The sequence below is a fragment of the Sturnus vulgaris genome, chromosome 3, assembly GCF_052056855.1.
Source record: "Sturnus vulgaris isolate bStuVul1 chromosome 3, bStuVul1.hap1, whole genome shotgun sequence".
In the NCBI taxonomy this organism is placed as follows: domain Eukaryota; kingdom Metazoa; phylum Chordata; class Aves; order Passeriformes; family Sturnidae; genus Sturnus; species Sturnus vulgaris.
The window spans coordinates 109036046-109061779 of record NC_142245.1 but is presented as its reverse complement, the minus strand read 5'-3'; the positions used below and the strand labels follow the sequence as shown (position 1 = coordinate 109061779).

The following is a 25734-nucleotide window of genomic DNA, read 5'->3' as shown; positions in this document are numbered from 1 at the left end:
CCCTTTACATCCAGTTACTGTGACATCTTTAATAATCAGGATGGCAACATAGTACCTGTGCTGTTAGGTGTTCATGTATATACTTATACATGTATATACATATATATATTCTTACTGCAAGAATATACTGTGACAGGAAAAGAATAATTTTACACAGATGGAGGAAATAAAAACTAAGAATTTTTTTTTGCTAACATAGGTTTTTATAGGCTTATGGAGAAATGACAGGTTTTAATACCTAGATGGGGCAGGGCACAGGGGTGCACAGTGGGCTCATGGGTGAGGTCTGTTCAGTTGTGTTTGGTGCCCAGCAAGCAAAGGAGGCTCAGGCAGTTCAGGTGGGGCTGCAGCACTGAGAAGGGTCAAGGAGCTACAATTGAAGGAAAATTTCAGAAATCGTGTTTTTCAAACTGACATTCCTTAAAACAATCTGCATAAGTCACTCCTGCTGCTCTTGTGAAAAAGGACTGATCCAAACTCCTGCCAGTAAAATGTAATGAGTCTCATACTCTAATTCTCTACATACTGTGCTGGCTAAAGACATAATGCCCTGTGCAGCAAGGCTATATAAAACTACAAAAAAAGATACTGGGTCCTTATATAATGTTTAAGACTGTTTAATCTTACAATAACTAGAATAAGTATTAATAAAAGATGAGGGAAAATGGATGGCTGGGGCTGGCAACTGCTTTACAGAAGTCTTTATTTTTTATTTCTTCTCCCCTCTTCAGATTATGATCCTGAGGTAGATGAATTTTTAGGAAATTTTTTTTTTCTAAATATGGGTCCGGTTTTTGCATCTTGGTTTGACCATGAAGTGAGGTTTAGATTGAGTCACTTTCAGTTTAGCATAATAAAAAGCTGTAAATATTCTGTAATGAAAAAACTAACCCAACCCATGCCAAAATTATGTTACCAGCCATCAGATCAGGACAAATAATAAGAACTATTTAGAAATATTGATCACATTGAAATAACTCCTCTTGACATTTTATATGAAAAATTGCATAAATGTTTCTCTTTTTGGTTAGAATCAAGTACTGTAAAAAAAGACTAAAGCTGTAATACTGGCATGCTGAACATGTAAAGCAATTCTGTTTCTTCTACAAATGTTTCTTTTTCCTGCTTTGTAAAATAATTTTTTTGTTCAGAATCTTTTTCTAGACATTCCTCTCCTTGACTTTTCTTTCCAGATTTTGTTTCCTATCCTGTTTGCCATGTTTCCCTTCTTACGTGTCAGGAAATTACCCTACCCTTCTCCATTTTGGTAAGATAACAATCTCTAAGGAAATCCAAATGCTTTATTCCATACACATATCCTCTTCTTAACATCGTGAGCGTGGTTTTCAGTTGCAATTATTGGTACTAAAGTTTGGGGGTTTCTATTAAAAATGCACTTTTTTTGTTTGTTTGAATGCCTGTTTTCCTTAGCTGTTAAAGAAGTTACTTTAAGTAGGCTTTTCCATTAGGAACTGGTGGGGACTAAAAGTAAGAAAAAAAATTTATAGTTGAGCTGTTGATAACCCAAACTTATTATTTGTTTGTAGTGAAATGTGTTCAGTACCTTTAGCACGCCTGGTGTATGTAGGTTGAGTGGCTTTATCATTCTGTACACAAAAAACATAATCATGAAGCTTTTGGGCACTTAAATATTTTACAGCTTATAGCTGTCCCCTGAATTTTTGGTTGGAAATCTCAGCAAGATGAGTAATAGGAGAAAGGACACCATCTTTTTACTCCACAGATTAATGTGAGTTCTTATCTTCTGAAATATTGGATACGTTTCACTTGTATCATGGGTGTTTAAACCCCAGCCACAAGAGGTGGTGGAAACATAATTTCTTCAGCCACCCTTCAGCTTTGCTTCTTTTTGTGAAAGCTTTTTAAGACAAACTGCTATGAATACACTTGTGAAGCATTCACAAATCTTAACAAAGGCTCTCATTAATTGTACCTGTCAAAGCTCCTAACAGCTCTGTGGTGGATCCATGGTAAGCTTGTAGAAGAGACATTTCTAATAGTCCATCCTATGTAACTTTAGACTTAGCTCATCTTCTTAGAAAGGTGCTCTTGCTCAGTCATAAAGTCTTTTTTTTGACCCAGATTATCCAGATGTGTGGCATTGCTCTTTTGGCACCACAATGGAATTTCCTTTAACAATTGCTCTCAGGCTATCTCTAAGAATCATATTTGATAAATCATTTTATTGATTGAAATGTGTGTAGGCTGTGAACTTTCAATGGACTTTCAGTATCTCTATTGATTTAATGATTTATTGGTTAAATTTTCTCTAAAATAACTAAAAATGCTGTTTAATTGAAGAAAAACAATAAAATAAACCCCTAAGCCTGCAGTAAAACCAATCAACCTACCACCACCATCAAAAAACCCAAACCCAATCTCCACCAAACTGTATTTTAATTTCTTCCCTATACCAAAACAATAAATTGGAAAGGTAAAAAGAAAAATTCAAGTACAGTCAAAATTCCTTCTGACTGGAGTCTGCTGGCAAAATCTTAATGCAGAGCAATTCTCTCAGGTGTAAGAAATTATTTTAGAAGCTCGTAGAAATGTGGAAAAAATCCTTGGATTTTGTGTCATCCCACCATCTATATTTAAATAGTATATAGTTCAGGACCATAGCAGTCTTCAAGTCTTGTCAAATATTGTGATAATTTTTTTTTAAAACTTAACATTTTTCTTAATATATTCTTAATATTCTTAATACTCCTGATGTTTACTGTTTGGAGTCAGGATGGCATTAAAATCATAATAGCAACTACATTTATAATTCTTACTTAAATTTTTTGCAAAATGATTTGTCATTTTTGTGGAATGACAAAAGAAGGATCGTTTAAAGCCAGAAATTAGTGAGATGAGGGAAAAAGGCATAAAATATTTTCTTGTTACCTTTTTAATGATACCTAACTAACATAAATCTTAATTTGCCCTTTGGCAACCTGGTCTAGTGGCAGGGGCTTGAACGGGATGATTTTTAAGGTCCCTTCCAACCCGAACCACTCTGGGACTACTAATAATTGAGTAAAGGCCATGAAGATGACCCCATGGTCACTGTTGCTTGCAGTGTATTAAATGAAACATTGGCACAGACTAGAACAGAAATCCCTTCTCATTTATTTCTCCCTCATCCTCTTTTCCGTCAGCTGCTTGCCATTCATTGCTCTTCTGTTTCTTCCTTTTTTTTTTCTCCCCCGCTTGTTTAATTGCAGGTGTGATTGCATGTTTGCAAAAGACTGCCTTGACATTCTCTTGAATAGAAGTGAAAAGCAGCAAAACTGATTGGTAGCAGTGCTGTAAAGGAATAGGTGATGAAGTAGGATTGATCAGGGCTGTCCAAAGGAGCTGAATGTTCTAAGGCCTTCAAGGATATTAATGCAGAGAACACATTTAAATAAATTAAAACATTCAGTGGAAAACTCAGTACCTACAGGTATAAATTAGATTTTACAATGTGTGAATAAAACTTGCATTAATCAGATATTTTTAAGATATCCAGACACTGAAGGGGTATGAATGGTCTGGCTCAGTGTATCCAAGGCTTTTTTCTTATCTGACTTTTAATGGGAACATAGGAAAAGAGATATTGTAGGTTCTATTTGTTGAATCATAATGTCAAGTAAGAATCAGAGGTCATGAAAAAAAATGAAACCCAAAATCTTGAATGTTGTTTATGGGTACCTGTAGTAAATACTGTGTGGCATTTTAGTTACAGTCTATAGAATAAGTGATGAATTTGGGTTGTAAATGATATATAGTAATCTAATGTAATCTTATGTAAGTGCTTAAATAAAAAACACCACTCAGTCTCACTAAACATCTGTTGCCAGGTAAGTGTATTTATTTTTGTGGAGAAAAGGCTAAGTCCTGTTGTTACATAGGTGAAATACTTAAGTTACTAAGACTAGCTGTGGTCAGTTCTTTCTATTTTCAACTTTTTTCCTGAAGTTGCCTGTTCCCAGAGGATGTAAAGCATTTCTGCTGATCTGAGAGAGTTTACCTAGAGGTGCAAGCATAAAAAGACTAATGAGCAAAGAGATCTGTGTGATTGAATAAAGTGCAAGATTGGAGTTTTGAAGTGTTTTATTAAAGACTTTATAAAGTTGTGTATTATCTTTAGATACTGAACATGAAAAAACTACTGCACAGACATAGGTGCAGTTAATTCTTGTTAGCTTTCACCATCGTGTGGAGTACCTCAGTATGTACTTCACCATTTTGCTTTTATTTTTCTTTTAGTCACAAAACTTGCATTTTCATGCTTTTCATGCAAGTTCAGTGACAAGAAAATATGCTCTCAAGTAGTTGAATATGGCAGCTCTTAGAAAAAGTAATAAATGTATTTTCTGCAGATGCTGCCATGTTGCTAGAGCATTTCTTCTGTTCACACAAATCAACTTGAATTTAAGTCCTAGTTGAATTAACTTATTTTTTTTCCAAGGGGGAAAATGCAGTTTTCCAGATATATCAGTCATGCAGTTGTTTCAGATACCTCATATGTTGTATATGCTGAAAATCCTTGAAACAATAAGAATTCTGCTAATTCTTTTTTTTGTGTCTCAAGTTTAAAAAAAGTGATAACACAGCAAAACCTCCTGGTCTTGATGGTGATCTCTGTTTTCATCTTTTTGTAGATCTGTTAAGCTTTGATGATGTAATAGCTACCTCAGATAATCTGTCACACCCGACCGCGAACCGGCCCAAGATGCCTGGTAGGAGGCTGCCTTCCCGTTTCAATAGCAGTAGTCCTGTGAGTATTTTGGGGGTGTTCTCCTAGTAGGGAACTAAAACCTGGCTTCCCAGGAAACAGGACTGCCCTGAGGAGCAGTCTTGTAAGCCATTTATCTGAGAGCAAAATGCTGCAGGGGTTCAATTCCTGTAGGTTTTGTGTGCAGGGAGATCATTCCCAGCAGGCAAGTGAATGTGAGAGAAATAACTGGAACTGTGTTGCAGCTGAAGGAGTGTTCCTGTTCCATGGCTATTGCTGCAGGAAATGCTCAGCTCTTCTGGCCTCGCTGATTAACTAGGGGTTGTACATACACACAGATCTGAAAGCGTCTTTAATGACTTTGACAATTGGCCACTATAAATTTGTAATTTAATGCTGCTGTAATGTGAGGTTTGTGATCTTAGTGCTGATGTGAGGTTGGTAATGAGAAGCAGAGTCCCTGAAATCGGTTTTTGTCACTGGATGTTGCATAGTTAGTCATGCCAGTTACTATATACAGTTCCTGCCTGTTTGTGTTTTGTGGAAGCACCTACAGGCTCCCAAAAGCATCACAGACTTAAGTATTGCAAATATGCTTGAAAATCCTGCCCAAGATTCCTGTGTTTGATTTAAGTTCAGCTGAATATGGGTAAGGAAAGTTCTGATTGTCAGGGAAGAAAAGTCTGCTAGCATAGAAATTTAAGTTTAGTTACATGATTTTCCTCTTTACTATTGTACTTTTAGAAGCATGTAAAAGCTTTTTCTTTATTTACTTTATTTATTTACTTTTAAGTTTTGTTGTTTTTTGGTTGTTTTGGTTTTTTTTTTTAATTTTGAAAACCTTTTCATTCCTTATGAATGGCTTACCAGGCAAGTCAAAATGTGGGTCCAGAAAAAATTTTGAAGGTGCAGAAAGAAGAAGAAAGTGCCAAACCAAAGCCAGTTGAAACAAAGAAGGTATGATGCTACCAAGTAGCCAGAGGAGTGCTGGGCAGCTTGGTGTTCTGTTCATCCTGTTTGCATTTCCAGTACAGGTTCATGCAACCATCTGAATGCCAGTCCTTATTATTTAAGTACAAGTGAGCTGAGCCATTTAGTATAAAGTTCATAGTAAGAAATTTAGTATTGAAGCTCATTTATATTTAAAAAGTGCATGAGTTCTGATGAAAACTGCTGTATCAGGTGGTGTTGCCCAAATAAGTTCCATATCTGCTCAGCCTCCAATTTCCTGACAGACAGAACAACTGAGCAGATCAGCAAAGTGCACAAAAGCTTGTTTATAATGATCCAGTGGGATCCATTAAGTCACTTTTTTTTTTTAAGTGTAGAGGACTGTAGTGTAAGGACTTTCTTTAGTGACTACAGGAACCTCAGATAAATCCTTAATTCAGAGCTGTATAAAGTAACTATTTCATGTACTTCAGTAATCCATTCAAGCTGGACATTGTTTTTTACCTTTTAGTTAGAAAAATAAGGGAACTTTAGCTCCCATCCTGGTACAACCTGTGTGCTGCAAGCTTTCAGTTCATAAAGATTTCACTTCTTACCTTTCTGCTCATGTATTTTTTAGCCATCTGCATTCAGCCCAGTGATTCCACCTTCATCTCAGAGACCAAGTTCTGTCATACTCGACTTTTTACCTGGAGACCTCCAACCTAAAGGAGAAGCAGATGATGAAAAAAAATCTGTGGAAGAGCTCAGGACTCAGATTAATGATTTAATGGGTTTAGTAGATGCACTGAAGAAAGAGCATGGGTAAATATTTCCTTTGTCGATCTGCAAAGAGTTATATAGACATCTTATAAATGTCTTCGATGCCAGACTTTAAAACAAGAAAGCTGTTCTATGCTAATAATATATTAATACATAAATTCAGATATTTTCTATTGAAATTGATCCTACTAAATGTCCTAAATGCATACAAATTTGATGTCAGAGTATTTTTGGAATTTGTATGCATTTTCTCCCTCCTACTTTGCACTCCTGCATCCATTACATCTTTTTGAAAGTATTTCTTAAACAGTTTGTTCTTTCATTGTAAGGACAAGTAGTTAATTTTTTGTGGTAATGATGTAAGTACATGTGCAGGCCCTGTGTAACACTGTGCTCAAGTACTTGCACTATCAACGTGGCTGATGGGAACTTGATACTGTAAGGAATTTATTCTCTCTGTAGAAGTAGCCAGGTTATTTTAGGTTATTTTAGCTTGAATTCAACTTTAAATATTAAATAACAGCACAAACTTTTAAGTAGCCTCCTTAAAATTGGAGTTAAAAGTTAAGGATAGGTGAATAGCTGTAAGTAAGAAGTGTTGAGTGATGGTGGAAACTTGTGGTCCAACATACATGAGTAACAATTCACTGGTGGGCATGTGCCTTGTTTTGTGAATCCCACTCATAAAATATAAACAAGACCTGTGCATCCTGTCCTCAGTAATGTGAAGTTTCTTTTTCCCCATTCTAACTTCTGTTTCTATCTTAACTACTATTAGGAGAGAACTGGAAAAACTAAAGAAGGATTTGGAGGAAGAGAAGCTGTTGCGAAGCAATCTGGAGGTAATGTTATCACTTTGGGAGGGCATGGGGAGTTTAGGGGTGTGGAGGCTTTGTTCTGAGATTTGATGTCACAGGAAAGTCTCACCAAACCTGTTCAGTCTCTTTTTGTGTTGCTGTTTTATTTTGTGATTGAATGAATGCTTCATGAGACATTTGGATGTATAGAGAAGAAGTTCAGCTTTCTTTTTCTGGAATATTATTTCTAACAATCAATCAGTGTGGGGGTTGGGATGGGAGTTCAGTCTGGCATTGCTGGACTCTGCTCTTTGCTAGAAATCTGTGCAACTGGACAAGTTCCAAGAGAGAAAGTTAATACTTTGCATTTATAAGATTGAAAAATCCCTATTTAATTTAGGTAATCAAAAGAAAGGGCAGAAGTAAAACTCTCTAAATTTTTGATGACTTGTTTAAGTGTGGATGATTTGCCAAAAAGAAGAGAATGCATCTGAAAAATTTGCTTATGAATGAACACCACTCCTCAGTTTACTGATGAAGAACACTACCTGCAGTGCAATATGATGACATTAAATAGTTAATAGGATGAGGTCATTGTAGGAAATTATTTCAGTCTGGTACAAAAGGGCATTTTATTTGTAAAATAGTACATCTTGTTGGCTACAAAGCTGCTTGAAACACATGAGAGAAACTTCTGGTGAGTCTCTAATGTGACTCTAAAGCAATCTGTGCTTTAGAGTCACATTATTATATATCACATTAACTCACCACTGCCTTGAATGTGCAGTGGAGATGGAGAGGACGTAACTCCAGGTGTCCTCTGTCCATTTCAAGAAATACAAATTAATCCAGGCAGTGTTTTGCATGAAAGGCTGTTTTAGGAAGTTACTCTCAGGTGATGGTGCAGCATTACATGGGGGCATGTTAGGTGATTCCATAACCCAGCTTTGACTTCTTTTTTCAAGATAGTTTATCCAGATAAACAGATTTTAAGTGTCTTTGAAATGTAAAGGTTTTAACTTTGATGAAAGCTTTGAAGACTTTATAGCTATTTTAATACTGACTTTCTTTTCAAAATGTCTGTTTTTTCAGCTTGAAGTAGAAAAATTGAAGAAAGCAGTGATGTCTACATGAGACAGCTATGGACTCAATGTTTCTAACTCGCCAGGAATTCAAAGCTGAACACAAGGAGAACTGACTCTTATTACATTATAATGGATGCTGGTGTTCTACAGTCTTGAAGAAAAAATATAATTAAAAAAAGGAATATAGTCTTATATTCAGAGAGATAAGAAAACAAAAAAGAATAATGGTGTAATTTTTTTGCCAATATAAAAGAGGCCTTATTTCTTACTGTGCTGGAATTGCAGACCTTATTTTTTTGGTTTGCTTGAAAATACTACTGAATCTGTATAGAAAGGAGAGGGAATTCTTAATAGATTTTTATTGAATACCTGTAGCTTAATTTTTAAAGAGATCTATACTATAAATAGGGTGATCTGTCTTTGCAACTAATCTGTAAAATAGTCTGTTGGAAGGGATGGAATAACTGTATCGTAATTGTAGTCACTACTTTTCCCCTACATGCAAAAGGGAATATATGGTATTTGTATAATTTTGGCAGTCCTACCCAGGGTTATGCTGTTGTGCCTGTCTGCAGTGAGAATATTAATACTATACTGTTCATAAGTTGAGTAATGAGATAGGAATTTGTTAGTGCAATGAAGCAGGTGAAACTCCTATGCATTGTAGAAAGATTGAATGATCTAATCCGAGTAGTTCAGCAGAACGGTTTGTCACTTGCACTATTGGATTAAAAAGGGATTTAAGACTGAATCATATAATCATGACACAATTAACTGTTAAACCACAAGGAAAACAGAAACAAAGTGAGAATCCAGTCTTAACTCAACCTGTTGTGCCTAAAATATTACAGTATACAGCATGAAAGAGTAAACCTTAAGTCACAGCATCTGTACTTCTGTGTTTCTGAAGTCATTGGTCTTTCTAGTGGTTCAAGTATGCATCTTGATCTGTTTTTACAATAGTCAGGTTTTGTTTATAATATATCTCCAAATAAATCCCTTTGGAACTTTGATACTCTCAAAAGCTCTCAATATTTATATATTTATGCCATAAACTTTCTCAGTATATTGCATACCTCTAAACTTAGTAACATCTTTGTATTTTAATGAGTGATTGGAACAATTGCTTTGACATCATTGTACTGGTGTCCAAGATGGTGTTGTTACTTTATGGAAAAAAAGTTGAGATCTTGTGGATTACCATTATCTTTAACCCCTGGGCTCAAAACTTGCACCAGAATAATACATAAATAATATGCAAAGTGATGGGAGACTATGGTATTTATTGCTGTGTTTATCTGATTAAAGAATTAAAAAACATACAGCTTTAGAAAGCCAGTCAAATTCATTAGTTCATTAATCAGCTCATCTCCTTTAGGTCTGCTATAACTTAAAAGACAAAAACATGCCACGTAATTTGGCAACTTCACTAATAAAAGAAAGTTATTAAGCTTCTCTTCATGGGAGTAGCATAAATATAGTAATCATTCAGTATGTCACTTGTTCAAGGGACATGGAAGTGTTACTTTTTGAGAGTAATCCCACACTGTGGGATTCTTCCATAGTTGATGTGTCATAAAATACAAACGTCAAAACGTCAGTTGAGGAATGTTTGTCCATTACTGGTTCAAATAGTTGATGAAATCTGATCAATACACTATGCAGGTATTGAGTAATATATACTAGTCAAATTGCTGGTAAGCTGATTGACTCTTAATGCTTTTAACCTTGAATTGCCCAAGTGCATCACAGATGAATTGAGGAATCACATGCTTCATACTGAACTCTTGCCTGGAATTCATGCCTGTAAAGCAGGTGATGAAAAACAAGAATTGAGCCTAATGGAGGACCCAGTTTTGTTATACAAGCTCTTCACTGTGATTGGAGCACGAAACAAATCTTGGAAGGGGGTTGCTCTGAAGAAATTGTGCCTGTGTGTGAGCTTGCAGAGGATGAACAGAACAAGACAATCAGTTAAAGCCACAAATGAAAGGTGTTTGTTATTTAATGGCCTTTGTTCGCTATAGCAATAAATGACCCAAGTGCAATGACTTGATTTAATAAACCCTCCTTTAAAAGTCGCTGCTATGAGTATTTGTAGCCATAAGGAAGTTGCCCTGATGTGTGTCTGTCTTGTCTTCAGCTACTGTTATGTACTGCAGTGGAGGGGGAGAGGGTAATGGTTTTGGAGACATTCCACAGTACAAGTTCCTAAGAGCAGTGTGCTTCACTGACTTGTCTACCGGTGCTGTAAAATGATGCATGCTATCCAAACTCAGCAAATAAAATGAGTATAAAAATCTCTTCAGGCGTCTGCTCAGTTCTGTTCAGGAGTTTTGTATTAAAATTTAATACAAATTAAATTAATTGGCCATTAAATTCTTTGCAAGGAGGAGTCTGGGGGATGGAAGCAAAGTATTTATAATAATCCCCCTTTAAAATTTTCCAATTTCCATTTACTCGCTAGGGTACTCTGGCTCCTGACTATCAGGGTGGCTTAGGACCCAGACAGTTGGAAAGCTCAGTTTTGCTTTGCAAATATAGAATCTTTAACTTCTCAGGATCTATCCATTCCCCCCTTTTTTTTTTTTCCTCTTGGCCCATATTGAACTGACCATACTGTGCATCCTCAGAGGCTTTATTTAGGATCCCTATTGCCACTCAGTAACATGGATAAATGCATGTTTGAATCCCTTCTTAAGTATATAGTGAAGAACTGAAGACTGAGACTGTGGCATATTTAATAGGGATATGGAAGAGGGCAAAGGCACATAAATAACAGAGCAGCAGAAGGGCATTTTTAAACTGCCAGGTTTTCATTGAATCTTAAGATTCTCTAAAAATCTTTTGGTAGCACACAAGGTATAGTTAAGTAAAATTACAGGTCTACTTACTTGATTTTATTTTTTCCACAAAGATGAATCTTTTCATTAATATTCATGGAAGTGAAGTTCTCATGGAAACCTGTGATTTATTGCAGGGTTTGAATATAGCAAAGTATCTGCTGAACTTTTAAATAAATACCTTGTATTCATTAAGTTAGCACAAGTCTGTTGTTAACTCTTTCCAAAGGAAATGGTTAACCCTGGTTTACACAGCTGCCATTTGGCTGCTGTAAAAGTTACCTGTGATGTTTGTGATCTCTGAGAAAGCAAGAGGTGAGCACAGCATCGAAGCAGCTGGTTGCAGATCTTGGTTAATTGGATTTTGCAAGAGCTGAGAAGACAAACCCCTCCCTGTACGTGCCTGAAGAATGCAAACAACCCCAACCAGCTTGTAAATCATAGGCTGATGCTGCTGGGGTCAGGGTTTGGAGTGCTCTCTTTGTTGGGAGTCATGGTTTCAATCTCTTTCCAAGCCCCCTGGGAGCCCAGTTTCACACAGTTTCCTTCTGGGAGAAGTGTGTGGGTGTCTGAGGGCTGCAGGGTGCTGGAATTTGCATCCTTCAGAGAACCCTTGATGTTAAGAAGGTGTTGAGAATCAAGGGCCATTCAGTTTTGCCATCACACTAAATGTTCAGGGAGTGTGTAGAAGCACAGCTCCAGGTGACATGGGCAAGAAGGCTTTTGAAACCTGTCATACCTTGCCATGGTATGGTTTTTACCCTTTCTTACTTTAAAGTATTTTTTAAAATTGATCTCTATCTGGTATTTTACCAAGTACAAGAAATTTAACCTTCCCAGGTGGGTTGTGTTGGCTGTGCTTGATTGTGCCTGGCTAAATTCCTGCTTGATCCTGATGTGAGGCTGGCTGTATCAAAGCAGAACAGTAAATAATGTCAATCTTTAGGTTAAAACTGGAGACACACCTGTGATTGAGGACTGGCTGGAGTTGTGACAGCAGGCAAAATAACAGGAAACCCCATAAGCTCCTGAGTAACACACTGCAGGAAATTAGGAAAAAAAAAATTAGTGACCAGAGCTCTTCCAAGTCAGTCCTGTGTGAAGGAGTGTTAGGAATTGCTCTTCTGTAGTGATAAGCCACAGAATTGCTGTCAATTTCTGACTATTGGAAATCTGGCTCTTGGAGGGGAGGTGATATTTAGAGAGCCAAGAGTGACCATGGCACAAGGTTCAGCAGATAACTGTCACCCTTTATGATGGGGTAGCCCTGAAGCAAAGTTATTATTTGCCCATTGAGCTTTTTAGCTGCACAAGGTATTGTCAGAAGTGTGCTCTTGCATTTATGAAGGATAATGCATTGACTTGACCAGATTTTGATCATTAATGTTTCGAGGTCTTTAAGAAATTGTTCAGAGAAGTTGTGGATGCCCCATCCCTAGAAGTGTTCAAGAACAGGTTGGAGGAGGCTTAAAGTAACCTGGAACAGTGGAAGGTGTCTCTGCCCATGGCAGGGGGTTGGAGCTAGATGGTCTTTAAGGTCTTTTCCAACCCAAACCATTCCATAATTCTATGAAACACAGGGGAGCAGAAGGTGCTGCCTGCACCTGGAGGAAAGGCACCAACCCCTCGGGTGTGACTCATCCCTGTGGACTTCTGACAGAGGTGGCAATCTGGAGATTCATGGGCGGGTTTGTAACGTGTTTTGTCATTTTGCAGTGCAATACCTTCATCTGCAGGTTCCTCAGCCTTAATCCAGTCAGGCGAGAAAAGAAGCAGCTGCTGGCCAACATTATTTCTTCATGGGAAAACTCCAAATGAATCGAAGCACCCAGGCAGGGCTGGGTAAGACTGAGAGTGAGACTGGGGCAGGATGGCAGCAGATGAGTGGTTAGACTGTCACGTCTGAGACCTTGGGGATCCCTGGCTGGGTTCACTTTGCTCACAGTATTCCCCAGACTTCTGAAAACGGTGAGTACTTCCACAGAACATCATTATTCCAGAGATGTTGTGAGTTATCAGTGGTCTGTGAAATTGGTTCATTCATAATCTAAAATGCATTTAATTGCTAAGGCTGCCTTTAGTTTGCACTTCTTTCCTGAGTTTTTTGTGAAAATAATTAGATATTTTAATTAACCTCTTTTTTTTTGTAGTTTTGTAATTGGTCTCTAATCAGTGTTGTAATTAAAAAAAAAGAAATTGGAGTTTTCTTACGGCTGTATATTAAGATTATTCTCCTCTTAGACCTACTTCACTTAAAGCTACACTTTCCAACTATGATTCCTTTAAAAATACAACTAACACTGTTCTGAAGAATTAAGAGCTTTACTTTTTTTTCTTGGATGACCATGTGAACACAAAAACCTCCTGCTGCAGCCTTAACTTGCTTGGTAGCAATGGCAGGTTACCATGTTATGGTGCTTTATTGAGTTGTAAGCAAGCCATGTGGCCATTCAAGCCCTATAACCAATAGATTGGATTCTGTAATAATGGGTTTAATACTTCTAGTAAATGTTAAAGTTGTGAGTTTGTAGTATTTGGGAAAATATATTTCTCTTGCAAATTATTGCAAGGTTGGTATAAATCTTAATTTTATAAAAAGTGTGCTCATAAACTTTTTATGCAGGAAACCTTTCCTTGTAAACTTAACTGTAGTTTGTTTTCTGGAGTAGAGGGAAGAGAGGTGACTCCAGGTGATGAAGGGCCCTTTGGCCAGAGACTTTGGGTCCAGCATTGGGGTGGTGTAACTCCACAGTTGTCATTGTTTGGACAGATCCCTCTGTTTGCTGTGCCCACATGGGGCCAGACTGCTGTGCAGTGCATCCTGCCCGTAGTTAAAATCAAGAATATGCTTGGACTAGAGTAGTATTTACAAAATACTTCAATTTCACACCAGCAGGAAGAGTAAGGGATTTGAATGTAAGGCTGTGAGCATTAACCAACATAAGGATTACTTTTTAAATTCATGGTCAGTTTTGTTTTTTTTCTGTTTTAAAGAACTCTTTGCTCTCTTGTAACCGCTGCCCATCCACTCTCTCCTCGCTCTTTCCCTCTGTTGAGGGCTTTGAAATGAACTGGAGAAAGAGGATCATCAGTGATCCTGGTTACAATCTCCTGAGCTGGGTGTGGAAGTGTCCCCTTACTATAAAGTCTTTTTCACATGAGAGGGTATTGACACCTCAGCTGCTCATGTACCTGTGTCCTGGTATATGGATGGAGCAGAAACCTCTGGAACAGAGGAGTATCGTGCTTACAGCTCCTTACAAAGGCAGGGATTATTGGCAGTAGAGAGTTTATGGTAGGAGATGAATCATCCTCTCAGTTCATGCTTTCATGCGGCCCAGTGTCACTACACCCATGTGTTTTCCTAAAGTAACAGTGACTTGCTGCTGTCTCGCTTGTTTTGCCCTGAGTTTCCCCAGCTGCACAGGGGTTGCAGTGCTGGGACTGGGTGGTTTCCAGGATGAGTCAAACAATGCAGCCAGGCGAGCTCAGTGTTTCACTGCTGGCAGGGGCCGCTGTCTCGGTGAGCCCGAGGTACTTGGAGATGTCCCAGATTTCTGCCTCATCAGAGGTAACAGCCCTAGGTGGAGTCGCACCCATGATTTAATACAAAATGAATGTGAATTAATGGTGAGACACGATGAGCTCAAGGATTCCAAGCTGTGAAATGGTATTAGGGCTACGGGCTCACAATAAACATTTAATGACTGCAGAAATCAGAAAAGAATTTGGTGCAGCCTTTCACCCCAAACCTGTAGGTGTTTCCCAGCCACCTCCCGTTCTTTGGCAATACTGATCCAAATATTCTGCTTTACTTCTCCTGATCAATTTTATTTCTCAGAAGAGCTAGTGGCTGCTAGCTTTTAACCCAGAAAATATTTTTCATATTAACAGCTGAATTCAGAGGCTGGCATGAGGTTCTCCTTAAGAGCTACCTTGGAAATTCAGTGCATTAGTTGAACTCTTATTTTTATGGTAATTTCATGATTAAATAATAAACCTACAGATCTAAAAACATAGCACAGTGGACAAACACCACAGGTGAAAGGAGCAGCCAGCTGTGTGCCTGGCCCTTTGATGCTGTCAGATGAGACAGCCTGGAGCCTCTGGATGGGAAAACATCTCTGCTCTCCCAGTGCAGGACCCTTTCTGCTTCTGATCAGCATCATCTGTGCTGATCAGTGTGTGTCAGGGGGGAAACTGAGGGGCTCCTCTCAAGGCATGGTAATTTGATGAGGTTTTTCATGTTGCCTTCTCTTAAGATCCTGCTGTACTCCTATTTTGCCAGTGTGCATTTCCTTCTTGCTTTAGTGGTTTAGCTCACTGACTTTTATGCATTTTATTTTTGATTTTAAAAAAAATTAAATTAATCTACTTGTGGTGATAGAAGATCAGTGTCTCAATTCTTTTGAACCCAGAGCAGCTGTTTCTGTTGCCTTGGACATGTCTAGCATCTAATAATTGGATTTGATGTATCACATGTTTTTGATGTTGTTTTTCCTTCATTCCCTTTGCTGGATTATTTTCCTCTAACAAATATGTCTGTAACAAATTGCATCCCAGGATGTTTAGCTTTTATTAAGAACTGTGGGAAACTTCATGGAGGGAATAGAGGTCTGAATCCTCTAGAAAGGAAATAACTCTTCGCTCTGGGCCTTGTTTATCATATTTTGATTTCTAGGCCCTGAGTCCCCATGTTTCCTACTCACATGGCAGGAAGTGCCCAAGGAGAGCAGAGCATTGAAAGCAGTGGAGATGAGAATGTCTTAAATAATTTCAAAATCCACAGGCTGACCTGCTTTAATAAGCTCTCCAGCTTGCAGTGTACAGTAAATTATTAATGCAGTAATTTTGAGTGTTGAACAGATTTCCGTCTTTTTTTTGGTTGTTTTTTTTTTTTTTTTTAAGAAAGGGTTCACAAGTCATTCTCAGTAAAGGTAATTAATTATGAATGCCTGATAATCACCTTGCAATCCCAGTAAGGACAGTCTCTGGCATAGGTTTAGCTGCTTTTTTACTAGTAAGTAGTCAGACTGTGTTCAAAAAGTGGAAACAGAGATATCTAAACTTCTTTAACATCTTTCTTCCAGGAGGAAATCAGCAAATGTGTGGTGATGGATGTGAGGGCAATCCACTGCCTGCTCCTTTGGGCTGCACACTTCTTCCTGGCCATGCCACACACCACTCCCAGGGTAAGTTTCACTAGACCAGGCTGCTCAAATCCCCACCAAGTGACCTGGGACACTTCCAGGGATGGGGCAGCCACAGCTTCTCTGGACAGCCTGTGCCAGTGTCCCACCAGCCTCATCATTAACAACTTCCTCATCTGAGGTCCTGTGTATGAGCTCAGTGTCACTTCAGTAGCAGGGTCCAACTGAAGGCCTCTTCTTATATAGAGGCAGACTTTAATTAGAGAGTTCTCAGTTGGTCTGTACGAGCAAAGGGCCACAAGCTCTGAATTCTGGACCTCAAAAGGACTATTTTCCTCTTTAAACCCGTTCTGGTTTGTACTAAGGAGTCATCTTTTACTTATTTATGTAAACATTCACTCTACCTTCCACTTCTTATTTTTCAGATTCTCAGTAACACATCAAAGACTGGTGATGAGCAAGGTACAGTGACTAACTGTGTGCCTGGGTTAATGCTTTGTGAGATTTTATCACTTATCAATACTTTACACCCCTGATACTCACATCTCACACTGTGTATGCTGTCTTGTAACAGTATCTGCTTGGACTATTTTCCAGATGCCTGTATAAATCTCATTCCCTGCCAAGATAACGGAGCAATTTGTATTCAGCCTTGCTCTCCCTCCTTCCACGGGGAGACAAGCTTTGTTTGTGAAGACAGAAAGTGGCAGATGCTGTCAGATGCTTGTGCAAGCCTGGATGTTCAGTCCCTTTTTGAGGTGAGGATGCTATTGTGCACCTATTTTGGCCTGTGCTTGTAACTTCTTTCAAAGACAGACCCTCCTTCCATGTGCTTTCAGTCTTGAGCAAAGGGAGATGGGATCCTGAAACACGGAATACTTTGATAACAGGCTCTGACTCCATGAAATCAAAGAATTGGTTAGGTTAGAAAAGGCCTCTAAAATCATTGCGTGAAACCATTAGCCCAGCACCACCATTTCACTGCTGAACCACATCCTCAAGTGCCACCTCCACACCTTTTTTGAGCATGTCCACGGATTTTGATTCCACTACTTCCCTGAACAGCCTGTTCCAATGCCTGACCACCCTTTCAGAATTTTTTCCTAAAATCTCAATGTCCCTTGATGTGGCTGGAGATCATGGCTCATGTCCTGTCACCACCTGTGAGAAGAGCCTGACCCCCACCTCACTTTTACCTCATTTCAGGTAGTTGCAAAGAGTGATAAAGTCCCTCTTTGAACTTCCTTTTCTCCAGGCTGAGCATTCCCAGATGCCTCAGCCACTCCTCATCAGAGTTTGTTCTAGTTCTTTCACAATCTTAAATCAGGTGCTAAGGAATAAATTTGTGGAAATATTTCCGGAATGAAATTGCCATGTTCACTTGACTGCTGTTCCTCATGTGGATCTAAACCAAGATAAGAACACTGTAGGATGAAACTGAGGAAAGGACAACACCAGTGTGTGTAATAATCAGATTATTTATGACAAATTCTCCTCAGCTGCAAGATCTTTGTTCAAGTTACTTCAAGAATAAGACATTGCATTTAGTTCTTGCCCCTTCCCTCATGTGTGTAGTATAACCACGATATTCTTCTCACGTGAGCTTTGGTCCTGGGTTTCAGTCCTGAACCAGCACACCCAGCACTGAATCTCTTGTCTGGTTGTAACTGTAGCTTCATTTTCATTCATTTTCATTAATTGTCTCAAATCTATTTCCTCCCTCCAGAGGATATCCCAAAGTGAACACTTCTCATGCTCTGCAGGACACAGTGGTGCTGCTGGAGAACATCTTCCTTTTGTAGGAGGAGGAAAGCTAGGGCATGGGAAGCCTGGAGATGGAGCAAAACATTTTGGTACTGGGAATCATAGCTGCCAAGCTGATTTTTCGTGCATCATCCCAGATATCCTGTCTTCACCAGCCATCCCAGGAAACATTGGTGATATAGTGGAATTGCTAAAGAAGATTTCCCTGCTGCTCTCAGAAAATGTCACTAGAGGAAAAATGCAGGTATTTACTTGTATTGGCTTTAGGAGATGCTTCTGAGCTTTACAGAGCATCCACAAGTATTTTGTCCTTATGGCCACTGTCCAATGAAGTGGTGGCTGCAAGTCACATTGAGATCACCTGGAAAGTTTCCAGAGTGGGATATTTTGTTGTCAGAGAAACTTTTTTACTTATTCATGTGTGATGAAAATAGACTGTGGAATTAAATTTCTTTAAAAGCAAAGGTTTTCAGGAACTGCTGTTACAGCATGGGATAACAGTACAAGGAAGAATTAATTTCTGAAGTATGACACTGTAGGGAAGGCAGCCTTGGGGGTGCTCACCTGCAGCTGTGTTGTACAACAATAGCTGAGATCTTTCCCTGATCAACTCAGAAATCAGAGAGGGTGGTAAAAACCAGACCTGCACTATGGGGCAACATCTGGAATAGAACTAGGGTATCCTTTTTGCTTTTTATTTATTTCTCCAATCACCTTTTGATGTAAGATATGAAGAGGATAGGACAATTCTAGTAATGAGATGTTTGGGTTTGACTGGGGTGGATTATGGGAACATATTCACTGTCAAAGGGATTATTCCTTTTATAGAAGTCACTCATGAATTAAATGAGCCTTTTTGGAAGCACTGCCAGGAGAATAAGATTTGGTTTCTTCTAACATAAAACAAATTAATTCTATTTTGCTTGTTTGTTTCAGAGCTACAGCAGGATAGCAAACCATATTCTGAACAGTTCCATCATTTCCAACTGGGCTTTTGTAAAGGACAGAAATGCTGGTTCAATATTACTGGACTCGGTGAATTTATTTGCTGGGAAACTTCTTCTAAGAAATGGTTCAGAGAGTATCCAGGAGCCCTTCATCGCTACCAAAGGCTACAGCATACATAGAAACACTTCAGCAAAGAGCTTTGACTTTTCCATGGAGTTCAACAGCACAGGCAACATCACTGGGCACGTGGTGATTCCAGAAGACGAGCTCCTGAGGTTACCCAGGGCTTCCAAAGCCATCAGCGTGGCATTCCCAACGCTCGGAGCCGTCCTGGAGACCAACCAGCCCGACCCCGCTTTCGTGAACGGGATGGTGCTGTCGGTGTCGCTGCCGGAGGAGCTCCAGAAGATTCTGCTCACCTTTGAGAAGCTGAACAAGCTGGAGCAGGGGGGGGCTCGGTGCGTGGGGTGGCACTCGGCCGAGCGGCGCTGGGACCCGGGGCCGTGCGAGCTGCGCGCTCACACCGGCAGCGCCGTGGTTTGTGTCTGCGCCCTCCGGCGCCGCGCCTACCGATCCTTCTCCATCCTGATGGCCCCGGCTGTGCCACGCAGCCCCGTGCTGGACTACATCACTCAGCTGGGCCTGGGCCTCTCCATTCTCAGCCTGGTCCTCTGCCTTCTCATAGAGGCCGTGGTCTGGCACCACGTCACGAAAACAGAAATAAGCTACATGCGCCACGTCTGCTTGGTCAACATCGCTGCCTCGCTTCTCATTGCTGATGTCGTGTTCATCCTGGCAGCCATTGTGCACAATACAGCCCTAAACTACCAGCTCTGTGTGGCAGCTACCTTTTTCCTACACTTTTTCTATCTTGCCCTGTTTTTTTGGATGTTTACCCTGGGCCTCTTGATTCTCTATGGATTATTATTAATTTTTTTTAAGATAACAAGGTCTGTATTCCTAGCTGCAGCGTTCTCTATGGGATATGGATGTCCCTTGGTCATATCTGTCCTCACTGTTGCTATTACTGAACCAAAAAATGGGTATTTAAGGAGTGGAGCCTGCTGGCTCAATTGGTATGAGACAAAAGCCCTTTTGGCTTTTGTGGTACCTGCCCTGAGCATCATTGTTATGAATCTCATTGTGGTGGTCGTGGTTGTGGTGAAGACTGGGAGATCCTCATTTGGAGAAGGCTGCAAGTCACAAGATTTGAGCAGCATGATCCGAGTCAGCAAAAACGTTGCCCTTCTGACACCTCTGCTGGGGCTCACCTGGGGGTTTGGATTAGCCACAATCCTCGACAGCCGCTCTCTGGCCTTCCATGTCGTGTTTGCACTGCTGAACGCCTTCCAGGTAAACTCTGGGATGCTGGGAGTAGTGTGTGTGCTCAGACCTTGAGCCTGGCATAAAGGTACAGGTCAAAGAGGGGCTGGCAGCAGGTGTTGTGTGTGAAAAGTAGGATCTCAGCTTTCCCTTCCACTCGGTGCTTTCCCGCACGAGGCATCCCGGGTTGGTGTTTTAGGTGCAGATGGGTCATGGAACAAACTGGTCTGGGTTGAAGTGGGAAGAATAATTAATCCCATTATTAATTTCTGTTAAATGTAAAATACACCAGTTAATGTCCATAACTGCAAAGATGTCTGATCCTTATCAATTGACAATTGCACAGAAATTCTCTTTTCCAGTGAAGATGACACTGGCACAGGTTTCCCAGAGAAGCTGTGGATGCCTCATCCCCAGGAATGTTCAAGACCAGGCTGGATGAGTCTCTGAGCAACCTGATGTAGTGGAAGGTGTCCCTGCCCACGGCAGGGGGTTGGAACTGGATGTCCTTTAAGGTCAATTCCAACCCAAACCATTCCATTCCATAATTGATTCCATGGTTTTGATTAACTCATCAGCATAAACACCCAGTGTTACCTGATGCAGTGCTGCACACCCAGTCTTAGCTCTTCTTGGCTCAGGCTGCACTGAGTGAGCTGAGAAAGTCCTGGTTTATTACACATCAGTCCAGTTCATAGTCAGGATTAACACAGGTTGTATCCATTCCTGAGAGCCTGCATGACCTGGGTGGATAAACCCATTTTGTGCATTGCTGTTACCTGAATCACAGGTGATGATATTTCTCCTTAATGAAAAGACATCTAGAAACACTTAAGAAATATCATGTAGTTATGCTGATTTTGTTAATTGGTTTTGTAATTTCTTAGGGGTTCTTCATCCTGTTGTTTGGGACACTTCTGGACAGAAAGGTACTTATTCTGGATTGTATGCACATTTTCTACACCTTGAGAAACTGGTCCCTTTAATATTTTTTATTTAAATCTGCAGACAAGAGAAGCCTTAAGGATGAACTGCTTTTCATCAAGGCGGAAGTGGGGTCTAGAAAAGGTAAAGTTTATTTATTTTCCTATTAATGGCTTATTTACCAATTTACAAACCTTATTTGTATGTTGGAAGAATGGAACCATCCACTACATCAACATAAATGTTACACCATTTTTCAAATGTAAATTCATGCTGAAGGACATACAGGTATCATCAAAGTCTGCTCAGGATATTAAGCTTCTAAATATCAGAAATGGCAATGGATAGATTTTTGTGACTCCTACATAACCTACTGCTGTAGTTACAGAGTTAAAAGTGGTATTTTAATATAATCTCTTCACCTGCAGATGTCAAAGCCCTTTAGGTAAACAGTGCCAGTAACTTTTTTTGCCCTACATGTAAATTAGATTTACTTTAAGGTCACTGAATAAGGAAGGAATGGAATTAGGAATTGGAATTCCCAATATAATGACCTGATTGCTGCCTTCACAAAAACATGGATCTGCATGCCAGCAGGGTTGCTTTAGGATGCCAGAGGATTGTTCTGCTTTCATCTGAGGGATGGAAACCAGCCAGAGCCCAGCCAGGGTGTTTGGTGCAAAGTGATGTGCACTCATGAGACCTTGAGGTTCTTTTAAATATCTGAACAATTCATTAAAATCAATGTTTCATCCTTAAGGAAATAAACTGTGTTTTAGCAGCTTCCGACAAAAACTTTGGCAGAATTGAAGTGTTGACCTCACTGAGTTGGTGTTTCCTACCTCTACTGGAAAACTTTTATCTGTTGTCCTTAGATTTCTTTTGGTACCAAGTCTTTAGTGGTTTCACACAATATTTATAAAAGAGAGTGCCCTTTAGGTGTCTCAAGAATTACTTGCAGTGTTTTTGCTCTCTGCCAAAAGAAACTGTGTCAGTTTGGACGTGGGAAAAATAATTTCTTTTCTTTTTTTCCAGTCTATTACTCAATTATGATCCTTGTATTGAAAGCTGCAGAGGGTCTTCCAGTGACTGTGTGTTCAAATGTACATGGTTTATGAGGGGAAAACAGAGGGGTTAAGGCAACTATTCCTCTCCTCTGAAACCAGCATTTGGGTCATTTGGGGCAGGAGAGACTGTGCAACTTTGAGATTACAATTCTTTTATAGGTCCAGGAAGATCCAATAAAGATGTTTCACATCTTGTCAGGCATTAGGTCAGGACTGAAAATTTGAAAGTTAAAATTCTCTCAAGACACCATCAATATAATAGTCTGGAAACAACAGATGGAAGTGTCACTAATCCCATGACTCAGCAACATTTGATAAAAACATTGAGTGATCTCACTGGGCAAAACTTGATGTGGAAACCATGGCTATGTGTGCCTAGGAATTTGGGTCGATGTTGTCACTCACCTGGGTGGAAGACACCACGTGTAGGTGTTTACTGTGGCATAATAGAGGGGAAAGATGTGAGTCACCCACTTTTGTAAACTTGGGTGTAAACATGGAGTTTGACTCATTAGAGCTGGAGAAGTTTGTCACACCTGATTGTTTTAAAAAAAGTTTGTTGCAGAGAGCTTCAGGATCATAGGATTGTTTATGTTGGTGAAGACCTCTGAGGTCAAATCCATGAAGCCAGCACTGCCAAACCCACCAGTAAACCATGTCCCCAAGAGTCATATCTATGTGACTTTTATATACCTCCAGGGATGGTGACTCCACCACTGCCCTGTTCCAATGGTTGACAAATCCTTGGCGAGAGTGAATTGTTCCTTATATCCAATCTAAATCCCCCTGGTACCAGCTGAGGCCATTTCCTTCTATCCTGTTCATCATTACCTGAGAAAAGAGCCCGACCCCACCTGGCTGTCCCCTCCTGTCAGGGAGTTGTGCAGAGCCACAAGGTCCCCCCTGAGCCTCCTTTTCTCCAGGCTGAGCCCCCCCAAGCTCCCTCAGCTGCTCCTCATCATCCTTGTGCTCCAGACCCTTCCCCAGCTCTGTTCCCTTCTCTGGACACGCTCCAGCCCCTCAATGTCTCTCTTGAAGTGAGTGGCCCAAAATGGGACAATGTATCCAGGGGTTTAATGGTCAGTGTAAAACTCTGGAAGGGTTATGCAGACTCTTGCTTCATTCTCTGAGTTTCCCCAGACCTGCAGGAACCTTTCCTGTGGGTCACATTTTAAGGTGACCACCTTGTGGTGTTTCTCACAGGATGCTGATGCACCTCCTGTTTGAAATGGACCCTCTGCTTTCCCAGATGATTCTTGTAGTCTGACCTGATTGTTTTCCCTCCTAGTCCTAGCTGTGGTCTGTTGTCTTCAGTGGATCTGACCAGCGAGAAGCAAAGCAGCACTTCTTGCAGAGAGATGCTGGATTGAGGGGAGCTGGAGAGCCTGGCCAGCTCAGAGCATGGACAGCACTGTCTGGGAACATCATGAACACCTGGAGAGAAAAGGCCCTGGACCTGCTGTCAGGAGCAGGAACCATCAGTGCTGCTGCAGCCCTTGGAGGAAACATGCTGAAACATAAAGCTTGTTTCTCACCTTTGTGAAAACTGCTGTGAGGAGAGTTTGTCCTAGTTTGCCATTTCAGTCCTTTCCTTTCCTTTCCTTTCCTTTCCTTTCCTTTCCTTTCCTTTCCTTTCCTTTCCTTTCCTTTCCTTTCCTTTCCTTTCCTTTCCTTTCCTTTCCTTTCCTTTCCTTTCCTTTCCTTTCCTTTCCTTTCCTTTCCTTTCCTTTCCTTTCCTTTCCTTTCCTTTCCTTTCCTTTCCTTTCCTTTCCTTTCCTTTCCTTTCCTTTCCTTTCCTTTCCTTTCCTTTCCTTTCCTTTCCTTTCCTTTCCTTTCCTTTCCTTTCCTTTCCTTTCCTTTCCAACTGCACAGTAAGGAGATGTTCTGCAATTATTTAATTTTTCATGTGATGTACAAATGTTGAGTATTATCTAGCTGATTTTGGCTGTCTTTTGAGCACAACTGATTCTATTAGTTGCTACTGTATTCATCATTTCCATTTGTCCTCCCAGGCTGATGGACAATTCTGTTTCTGCATTGCAGCCGTTCTCTCCCTCCCAGTATTTGTTGTGCCCATCTCAGTACTTGTGTGCCAGAGGAATTTTAAAAAGTTTTTTTCTGATCCGTCAGGACAGAATTTTTATTATTTTTCCTGTCCTGCAAGACAATGACAGAGATGAACAAGAAAGAGGATGCTGCAAATATTCAGTTTCCCCCTTTAGATGTGGGAAAGCAAGCAGAACTAATCAGAGGGATGGACATGTCCTGTGCAATGTCCTAACAAAGGAGATTGTTTCTCCATGTGAGATGGGGTGTCTCGTTTAATTATAAAATCTGTCCTGCTCTGAGAAACCCTTTCTAATGAAGGCTTTGATAGAAATATTTTTGACTCTTGTCAGGGATGATTTAATGGTTTCAAATGAAAATAAAGTTGAAATTTTGTCATTGTTTCTAACAAGTGGTACTTATCCTTCTCTACCAGAAATGTAAATAAATGCCCTGTAGTATTACCTAAAGTCAGAAATCACCTAAACCCATGTGGCTTCACATACATTTGAAATGTAGAAGATTTGTGCAAAATAAAACAGTTTAATGTCCTCAACAAGCTTTTATTGAAGAAGGAGAAAAATGCCCTGGCATGGAAAAAGCCACAGCCAAATGTTCTGGTGGGAGAAGCTGAGGAGGGCAGAGCTGTGCCCGGGCCATGGGACATTTCTTGTCCTCAGGACTCTGTTGCTTCCTCTCCTCTCTTCTCACAGACTCTGATCATGTTACAGGAGTCCATCCCTGCTCCTTTCACACAGCCCATCTGCAGGCTGGAGAGCTTTGTTCAAACAGAGGTAAAATTGGGTCTGTGTGCTGCTGCAACAAATTTTAAAAGACCAGTACCCCAAGGTCTGCTTCTTGGTGTCATTTTATTAATGAAGTGATTGGATTTTTTTTAATAGCACCTGAAAATTTAAGCAAACTTGCCACCTGCCCTCCTCTCACATGTGTGCGTGTTAAACCAGTCTGTTAAACAGTGGAATTTATAGATGGTCTCGGGTGAGGCTTCCTCTATTACACAGACCCCTTCCAGAATCCCAGGAAATTCAGCAGGAGTCTTCCCTCAGCAAAAGCACCGTGAGAGGAATCAGTTTCATCTGCTGTTTATCAAAGGGTGCTTGAAGCATGGTGCTTATTTTCAGCACCTGGCACATATCAGTGTTTTCCTCTGTGTTTTATGGTCATTTAGGTATTTAAAAATAACAGGGGTGGGGAAGCTTTACATAGAGCCAGTTCATGGTCCAGGATGAGGAGGAGCACTGAACTTCTTTTTTAAATACCCCAAACTTAAACTGTGCAGGAGCATTTAATGAATAAATATATTTGAGGAGTGAAAGCTGTAGCTGTC

The 25734-nt window shown here is 40.1% G+C and overlaps 2 protein-coding genes across 3 annotated transcripts in view; both read left to right on the top strand.

Annotated features, from left to right (window-relative positions):
- Window positions 1–10625, top strand: part of CD2AP (CD2 associated protein) — a 77462-nt gene extending 66837 nt beyond the window's left edge. Inside the window, exons 14-18 of the mRNA XM_014872951.2 lie at window positions 4653–4768; window positions 5597–5683; window positions 6297–6481; window positions 7218–7281; window positions 8329–10625. Of these exons, the coding sequence (XP_014728437.2) occupies window positions 4653–4768; window positions 5597–5683; window positions 6297–6481; window positions 7218–7281; window positions 8329–8370 (494 nt within the window). The 3' untranslated portion in view covers window positions 8371–10625. The remainder of the gene's footprint in view (window positions 1–4652; window positions 4769–5596; window positions 5684–6296; window positions 6482–7217; window positions 7282–8328) is intronic.
- Window positions 10626–12286: 1661 nt separating this feature from the next.
- Window positions 12287–24045, top strand: ADGRF4 (adhesion G protein-coupled receptor F4). 2 transcript variants are annotated; one of them, XM_088162494.1, is made up of 9 exons: window positions 12287–13132; window positions 16255–16356; window positions 16740–16776; window positions 16912–17072; window positions 18041–18322; window positions 19015–20379; window positions 21237–21278; window positions 21358–21417; window positions 23629–24045. In XM_088162494.1, the coding sequence occupies exons 2-9, from the start codon at window positions 16279–16281 to the stop codon at window positions 23632–23634; spliced, it is 2031 nt and encodes a 676-aa protein (XP_088018620.1). In that variant the 5' UTR covers window positions 12287–13132; window positions 16255–16278; the 3' UTR covers window positions 23635–24045. The 2 variants fall into 2 exon arrangements, with proteins under 2 accessions (XP_088018620.1, XP_014728436.2); XM_014872950.2 differs by lacking the exon at window positions 12287–13132 and having other exon boundaries at window positions 16211–16356.
- The last annotated feature ends 1689 nt before the right edge of the window (window positions 24046–25734 follow it).